Source organism: Petaurus breviceps, unplaced genomic scaffold (genome assembly GCF_028583685.1).
Source record: "Petaurus breviceps papuanus isolate PSGF00001 unplaced genomic scaffold, PetGlider_PUasm1.0 224, whole genome shotgun sequence".
In the NCBI taxonomy this organism is placed as follows: Eukaryota; Metazoa; Chordata; class Mammalia; order Diprotodontia; family Petauridae; genus Petaurus; species Petaurus breviceps.
The window spans coordinates 2,332,309-2,341,659 of record NW_027185887.1 but is presented as its reverse complement, the minus strand read 5'-3'; the positions used below and the strand labels follow the sequence as shown (position 1 = coordinate 2,341,659).

At 40.8% G+C, this 9,351-nt stretch overlaps 1 protein-coding gene across 1 annotated transcript; it reads left to right on the top strand.

The window, feature by feature from the left end:
• Positions 1-6,418: 6,418 nt before the first annotated feature.
• Positions 6,419-7,411, top strand: LOC138166446 (ran-specific GTPase-activating protein-like). Its single transcript, XM_069094931.1, is given in 1 exon segment — positions 6,419-7,411. A coding segment is annotated over 1 exon segment (666 nt). The 5' UTR covers positions 6,419-6,475; the 3' UTR covers positions 7,142-7,411.
• The last annotated feature ends 1,940 nt before the right edge of the window (positions 7,412-9,351 follow it).

Here is a 9,351-nt window from a genome sequence, read left to right as displayed (position 1 = left end):
CCCATTGTTCATTCCATCTGTTACAGTCTTTCTTTTCAATCTGATGAATGGCTAATGTGAAAGTGTCTGCAGATCTGTAGCAGCAAGCACCCCAAGCATCCTCAGGGTTGCTGCCACCACGGGTTCCTGGATCTGCTTTGATAAAGGAAAGCAACTCAAAATGGGTTAACAAGCTTACTTTAATCAGTCAAATATGTATCGTTTACCTAGTTCAGGGGGAAAAGGTCAGCACCCCAAACTTCAGAATATACAGACAGAATTATCAAGACAGAAACACATCAAGTAGACAGATTTCCAAACTGTCCAACCATTACATCCATACCAAATCAACATCTGGGTTTCAATATCTGGGTTTTTCAAAGCCAAGGCGGGGGCTCTCAACAATGGCTTCCCAGAATCCAGATCAAATCACAGAACACTTCTCAAAGTGAGCCCCAAAACAAAGCTACACATCAGGGCTTATATAGCCTTCTCCTGGCTCAGAGAATGTAACAACCTTATTGACTCACTGGCTAATCAAGAAGTATCTACTGAAAAACAAGCCTCCCACCCCAGGCTCCAGGTGCACTTTAGCCTAGGGGCAGGGAAGATCTTTAAATTTACATTCCCATTACAAGAACTTATACATGATTTTATGAGCAGGGAGGAGGAGAGAATTTGAAACTCAAAGAACTGGGTAACTGAATCTTTAAACTCAAAGTAGATCAACAAATTAATAAAGAAAAAAAGAAAGAAAGTGTAGCATTGACAGAAAAAGAAAAGACTTAGAAACAGAGTATGTTGCTAGAGGTCTTGGTAATGGGGAGTCTTTTGGGAGGTCCGTAATAGTTATTTCAAAAGTCTCTTTTCCAAGAAGGAAATGGGTTTCAGAAAAACCCAGAAAAAGATTGTAATGGCAAGCAAAGAAGTACTTAGCATCTTGTTTCAGTGAGTTTGTTTTTGAAGATTTTCCTTACCAAAATCTTCAAATTGTTTCAATTCAAGTGTCTTTGAGCCTTTCCCTGATTATATCAAGTCTTTGTTAAGAAACAGAACCTGTAAATCCCACAGTGGGAGGGTCTTGCCAAAGACAGGCATTGGAAGGACTTATGAGGTGGGCAGAACAGGGAGGAGCTAATTAATGACAGATTAAAAAGCTCCAGGACAGCTGGGACAGAGAAGAACTGAGGAGAGGATTTGTGGTGGCTGGCACTCTGTCTGTGTTAATTTGTGTTAAAATTTATCTTTATAGTCTTCTGGTGCCAAGGTGGTGGACTGAGGAAGGAACCCTCCCAAAATTAATTTTTTCTGTTCTGTCTGTGTTAATTTGTATTTGTGATACTTTGTATGGAAGCCCTGGGACCTTACTGGAAGCCCTGAAAAAGGAATTTCTTGTTGTCTGTTTATCTAAGTCCTCGAGGAGGGCTTCAGAGGTCCTGGGACTATCCTGATGATTTGTGTTGACTTCTCAGACCTTGTTTGTGGGTCTATGTTGATTTCACAGGCAGATAGTGAATTGATAATGGTGCCAGAAATGTGCATGAATGTTGTTTTGATTCTGTTAAGCTTTGTCTTCCCAGAAACAGAAACTGTGAAGGACTTGAGGTGGACTGGATATTGTGATCTTCAATATGGAAAAGGAACTGATGAGGAGCTAGGTGAGGAGCTGAGAGCTGCCTACCTGTGAATTCAGGTGATGTTTGGTTGAATTCAGGCAAAAATTGGGGCCATGGGAGAGGAACAATGAAACATGGGAGCCAGAGTTAAGCCAAGATGAAAAGACCTCCCTTGGGCACTTAGTGCTGACTGACAAGATCATGATTTACTGTGATCTAGGGGCAGGAGAACTTTGTACTTTGAACCTTGTAACCCTTAAGGATGATTGAGTTAAGGATGATTGGAAGCTAATTTCCAATCAAGAAGAAGGAAGACTTTTTGACTGAGAGATTAAGGCAATGTGATCTAGGGGTGGTGACCTTAAGGAGGATTGCTCCTTAATGATATCTTTTGTTTAAAATTATGTGACCATTTTACTGATAAGTTGTTATGTTGTACATTGTGAATGTTGTACTTTGGTTTCTGTGAATGTTTTTGTGTTTTTTTTTTAATTTACTGCTGAATAAACAGAGAGTTCACTATACTGTGTAATCAGAATATTAAAGCTATTCACAGCAGCAGTCCTCTTGAAAGCTGCTCATACTTGACTTCACATAGATACATGACCTGAGCAGTGACATGTGCAGAACTAGGAGAACATTGTACACAGAAACAGAAACATTGTATGATGTTCAACTATAAGAATGACTTAGCCCTTCTCAGCAATACAATGATCCAAAACAATTTCAAAAGGTTCTTTATGGAAAAGGGTAACCCCATCCAGAGAAAGAACTGATGGAGTCTGAATGCAGATTGAAACATATTATTTTTACTTTCTTTAATTTTTTCATGTTTTTTCCCTTTTGGTCTGTTTCTTATTTCACAACATGACTAATATGAAAATATATTTTATATGACTGTATGTATATTACCTTTTAAATTTTTTTTACTCTTTTAGGAAGAGGGGAGAGGAAGGAAGGAGGCAGAAAATTTAGAACTCAATTTTAAAAATGAATATTAAAATGTTATATACATGTAATCAGAAAAAATAAAATACTATTAAACAAAACTATGAATGACTTAGCTATTCTTAGCAATACATTGATCAAAGAAAATTCCAAAGAACTCATGATAATAAAATGCTATCCTTATTCACAGAATGAACTGATAGAGTCTGAATGCAGATTGAAGCATACTGTTTTCCACTTTATTTTTTATTGTTTTTTCTTTTTGGTCTGTTCCTTCTTTTACAACATGACTAATATGGAAAAATATTTTAAGTGATGGCATGTATATAATATACATCAAATTGTTTACTATCTTTGGATGGGGGGGTAAAGGAGGGAAGGAGAAAAATTTGTAACTCGAATTTTTTCAAGAAATGAATGTTAAAATTTATCTTTATAGTCTTCTGGTGCCTAGGTGGTAGACTGAGGAAGGAACCCTCTGATGTCCTCCCAAATTCTTCTCCAAAAATCTACCTTAGAATTGATGGAGGAGCAGAGAAGCAGTTTACCAGCCTGGCAGTAAAGGGTGGAAGGTGAGTGAGGTCCAAAAGCAACAGTAGCTAAATTTCATAGCAAGTAGCCTGTAGCGGGGCTCCAAGCCTGGGACAATCTACCAGTGAGGCCCTGTGTTCCTGCAAGTCAGCAGCTTCCTAAGGAAGTGAGCAGTCTCAGCAGCACAGCAAGACCCCACCTCAGCAAACCCATGCTCAGCACAAGCTACCAGGAAGGCCCAGACCCCATTGATGACCAGTAGTGAAGTCCCACCCTGGAGCTCATCAACAGCAAGACCCAACACCTTGGGCCTAACAGCAGAAAGACTCTGTTTCCATAGCAACCCAGCAGGAGGGTCTCACCCTTTGGGAACATCAGCAACAAGATCCTTCCTCCAGGGGCAGCCACCAGAAAGGCTGTTACCACAGCAAACTAGCAGCAAGGCCTCACCCCTAGAGCAGGTGTAATATAATGCCAAAAGAAGGCAACTTCCCAGGTTCAAAATACCAGCATAGGTGCTCTCTATTTTATTCAGTGACAAACCAAGAACAGAGAAGATCAAAACATGACATCATTCCAAACACAGCATTTACTAAGTGTGATTAAATAATCTCCAAGTACTACCCCACCCCAGGATCTTCCAATCATTCAATCAATTACAAAGTCTCTGTTCTAAATACTTCTCCACCCCTAGGCTATACCTTAATTAAGTCCACCACAAAGCCCCTCTTCTCAAATGGAGATTAGTTTCCAAACATAAGGTCAAAAGTTCCCCACCCCTGGATCACAATTGAATCTACCCCAGAGTTACATCAAGTTTAAACACAGCACTTAATACCCAAATGGAGGTCTTTTCTTCATCTTGACACGAGGCAAGTTCTCAGCAATCTTAGTTCCTGGGGAGACAAGGCTTAGCAAAGCCACAAGATACATTGCCAGTCCCTTCATGAATTTATCCTCTGTCTGTAGAACAGTCCTAGAACCCCTGAACACATTAGCAAAGCCCTCTCCCAGGATTTCTGTAAACATACAACAAGAAAATCCTTCTTCAGGGCTTCTGAACCAACAGAAAGGCTCCCAGACCCCTGCAACAACAGCACTGTCCCTCACCAGTGGACAGTATTCACTCTGTCTGCAGGACAGTCTCCAGACCCCTGCAACAACAGTACTGTCCCTCACCAGTGGACAGTATTCACTCTCTGTCTGCAGGACAGTCGCAGGCCTTCTTAGCGAACAGCCAGGTTCCAGGACTTCTTCAACAAAAGGACAGTCTTTCACCAGTGGACAAATCTGGCAAAATAACATCAAAACAGACAGACAAAGTACCAGCAAAACAGCCATGTCTCCTCAGTCCTTGGCAGCTCAGGGGGCAGGTCTCAAAAGTCCAGGGCAATTCAAAGCGGCCACCAGCAATTCTCTTAGTCTCTCTCCCTCCACGAGGTGCTGCTTCCAAAAAAAGATCTTCCGCCTCTCTCTAGTGTCTCTCCAAATCTACATCACCAGCTCCTCCCAGTTCAGGACTTTCTTTTCACATCAACAAGCCTATCCCACAGGTGGGATTAACAAACTCTGGGTTTTAACACAATCAATTTGAAAACCAAGCCAATACAGGGGAATCTTTAATTGCCATTACTATCACAGCAGGTCAGCATCTCAACTCCCAAGGGAGGTCACACCCACTAGTATAAACCAGAAGGGAAGCCGATGCTCCAGAGAAAGCAAGCAGCTAAGCTCTGAAGCCCAGTGAAAGCCAGCTGTAAGACCCATAGCCCCAGCACAAAAAACTTGGGACAGTGCAGGATCAGAACCCAACTCTCACATAAAAACAAGTCACAAAATAACACAGAAAAAAATATGAAAAAAATACCTGTCTATAGAATGTTACTATGATGATAGGAAGGATCAAGGTATAAACTTGAAAGAAGACAATAATATCAAAATGGCTACATGTGAAACCTCAAATTAAAATGTAATTTGGTCTCATGTCCTATAAGAGCTTAAAAAAGATTTTTTAAAAAAACAATTAGAGTAGTAGAAGAAAAATTGGAAAAAGAAATGAGAGTAATGCAAGAGAAGCATGAAAAGAGTCAATAGCATGGGAAAAGATACACAAAAATTTATTGAGGAAAATAACTCCTTAAAAACTAGAATTGGCCAAATGGAAAAGGAGTACAAAAGCTCAGTAAAGAAAATAATTCTGATCTGAACAAGAAACCCCCTGTAGAGGTCAAGAGTAGAAGCATGAACAGGGTGTAGACTCTGGTTACTTCCAATGCATGTAAAAAAACTGACTCTAAACAAATTTTAGAGCTACAGAACCCACAAAGTGACAGAGAGAAGCAAATCTCCCATTGAAGGCATCCTGGCAGGCCGACAGGAAGAGTCTATTGCAGTGCTCTGGAAACTGAGGGCAGTCCAGGCAAATGGCTCAGTTCTGGCCCCAGGGCAGCCCTGACCAGTGCAGGCTGGAGCAGACTTCAGGAGAGTGAATCACCAGCAGCTGTGATGGTTTCCAGACTTCTCACCACATAAATGCCAAAGAGAAATAAAGGTCAGTGGGGAACTCTGCTGGAACCAGGTGACCTAAAAGCATGGTCTGACTCCTGCCCCCAGGGAGAGAGGTGGCAGAGGCGTGGCCCTCTGGAGCTCCTGGCTTGCAGATCATAGGGGAACCAAGCAACCATTTGGAGGGTAATTGCTCTTGCTTTGACCTGCTTTGATCTGGGTTGCGGTCCTGGGCAGTCGTCCTGGGATGAGAAATGCCAGTGTGCCAGTGTGGTGTCAGTTAGAGAGGGTGCCCTCCTCAGACTTCTGACAACATTTGAGAAAACCCCAGAGATTTGGGACAAAGCTCTCTCCATTCTTGAAGTAGAGTTCTACTGTGGCAAAGAGCTCAAAAGTCAAGTAATTGGTTGGCAAAATGACCAAGCAGAGGAAGTTCTATCAGCCCATAGAATACTTTTTTTGGGGACAAAAAGGACCAAAGCATGGAATGGGAGGAAGACAACAAAGTCAGAGTTCCTGCATCAAAAGCTTCCAAGAAAAATACGAGATGGTTACAGGCCATGGAGGTACTCAAGAAGAATTTTGAAAATCAAGAAAAATGGAGGAAAAATTGGGAAGAGAAATGAGAATGATGCAAGAAAATCATGAAAAGGGAGCCAATAGCTTGCCAAGGGAGACCCAAACATATACTGAAGAAAATAAGACCTTAAAAAATAGACTAGGCCGCTGCCGAGGTCAAGGGGCCGGGGTCACAGGAGCGTGCAGCGGGGAGTCTGAGCTGAGGTAAGCGCCAGGTGAGGAGGCGCCAGCGCCAGATGAGGCACGGACCGGAGGGACCGAGCGCCGCTGCATTGCCGGGACCAACCACCAACACTGCCGTATCGACCCCCGCTCCGATGGCGGCTGCCAAGGAAGCCCACAAGGAGCACAACACGTCCACAGAGAACGTGGACAGTTCAACCCACGACCCGCAGTTTGAGCCCATCGTGTCTCTGCCCGAGCAGGAGATTAAGACCCTGGAAGAAGATGAGGAGGAGCTCTTTAAGATGCGGGCCAAGCTGTTCTGATTTGCATCTGACAACGACCTTCCAGAATGGAAAGAGCGAGGGACGGGTGACATGAAGCTGCTGAAAAAAAAGGAGAAAGGAACAATCCACCTTCTCATGAGAAGGGACAAGACCCCGAAGATCTTTGCCAATCACTCTGTAACGCCATTGATGGAGCTGAAGCCTAATGCAGGCAATGACAGGGCCTGGGTCTGGAACACACACACTGACTTTGCTGATGAAAGCCCCAAACCTGAATTGCTGGCAATTCGATTCCTAAATGCAGAAAACGACCAGAAGTTTAAGGCAAAATTTGAAGAATGCAGGAATGAGATAGAAGAAAGAGAAAAGAAAGCAGGAGCAGGCAAAGAAAACACTGACAAAGTGGTGGAGAAGTTTTCAGAGCTGTCAGTGAAAGAGAAGAAGGAGAAGGAGAAGGAGGAAGGCAGCCCAGAGCCTGAGAGCCCTGAGGCGCCTGAGAAGGAGACCAAGGATCAGGATGTGCTACTGCAATAAATCATCTCATGGGCCACCTTCCTTCCTTTTATTTTCTTTATTTTTGTTTTATTTTGTTTTTGTTATTTTTTTACAAGGGACTTTATATAAAGAACTGAATTCCAGTCTGCAGGTTGTTTTTAAGCTTTTACCCTTTTAAAGATGTCTTCAGCAAACCCATTCCCAGTCACATGTACTGCGCTCATAACATTCTTTTGCATAGTGGAAACACTTATTTATAGTACATCCAAAAGAGTGAATAAAACATTTGAAAGCTGCCTTCAAAAAAAATAGACTAACTCAAATGGCAAAAGAGGTACAAAAAGCCAATGAGGGGAAGAATGCCTTAAAAAGCTGAATTGGACAGATGGAAAAGGAATTTTAAAAACTCACTGAAGAGAATAGTTCCTTCAAAATTAGATTGGAGCAAATGGAAGCTAATGACTTTATGAGAAATCAAGATACTATAAAACAGATCCAAACAAATGAAAAAAAAAAGAGGGCAATGTGAAATATCTCATTGGAAAAACCACCAACCTGGAAAATAGATACAGGAGAGATAATTTAAAAATGGTTGGACTATCTGAAAGCCATGATCAAAAAAAGAAGCTAGAAATCATCCTTCAAGAAATTTTCAAAGGAAATGTTCCTTATATTCTAGAATGACAGGGCAAAATAGAAATGGAAAGAATTCACCTATCTCCTCTTTAAAAAGATCCCAAAAAGAAAACTCCTAGGAACATTATAGACAAATTCTAGAATTCCCAGGTCAAGGAGAAAATATTACAAACAGCTAGGAAGAAACAATTTGAGTATTGTGGAAACACAATGAGGATAACACAAGATCTAGCAGCTTCTACATTAAGGGATGGAAGGGCTTGTTACATCATATTTAGCTGGTCAGAGGAGCTAGGATTAAAACCAAGAGTCACCTACCCAGCAAAACTGAATATAATACTTCAGGGGAAAATATGGTAATTCATTGAAATAGAGGACTTAAGAGCATACTTGATGGAAAAAACAGAGCTGAACAGAAAATTTGACTTTCAAATTGAAGAAGAAAGAGAATCATGAGAATGTAAACAGGAAAAAGAAGTCATAAGGAACTTATTAAAGTTGAGCTATCTACTCATCCACTACCTATCTACATGGAAAAGCAATAATTGTGATGCATGAGACTTTTCTCAATATGGGGATAGTTGAAAGGAGTATAGATAGATAGATAGATAGATGATAGATAGATAGATAGATAGATAGATAGATAGATACATACATACATACATACATAGATACATGGATTGATAGATATAGATATATATGTATATATGTATGTATATGTTTATACGGAGGGTATATGTGTATAAATACATATGAAATTGTGTTTATATATGTATACATGTACACATAGACAGAGGACACAGGATCAGTTGAATAGGAAGGGATGATATCTAAAAAATAAAATTAAGAGGTGAAAGAGGAATATAATGAGAGAAGGAAGTAGGGAGAGATAGAATAGGGTAAATTATCTCATATAAACGACGCAAGAGAAAACTGTTCCAATGGAGGGAAAGAGCAGGAAGGCAAAAGGGAATGGGTCAACCTTACTCTCATTGAATTTGACTGAAGGAGGGAATAACATACACACTCAGTTGGGTATCTTATCCTACAGGAAAGTAGGGGGGAAGGGGATAACAGTGAGGATGATAGAAAGGAAAGCAGATAGGGGGAAGGGTAGTTAGAAGCACACACTTTTGAAAAGGGACAGGGTCAAAATAGAAAATAGAATAATTGGGGGGTAGGATAGGATGGAGGGAAATATAGTTAGTCTTTCACAATATATCTACTATGTAAATGTTTTGCTAACTACACATGTACAACCTATATTGAATTGCTTATCTTCCCAGTAGCGGTGGGCGATGAGGGAAGAAGGGAAAGAACCTGGAAGTCAAAGTTGTACAAACAAAGGTAAAAAAAAATGTTCTTTACATGCAACTGGAACAGAAGATATATAGGCACTGGTTATAAAAATCCATCTTGCCCTAATAGAAAGGGGAAATGGGGGAAGATATAAGAAAGAGCATATTGGGGGAGGGAGTATTCAGTAGGATCACTATTTTGTGGTAGGGGATAGGGGAAAGATGGAGAGAAAATTTGTAACTCAAAATCTTGTGGGAATGATTGTTGAAAACTAAAAATAAATGCATTTTTTTTTAAAAAAGAAAATAATTCTT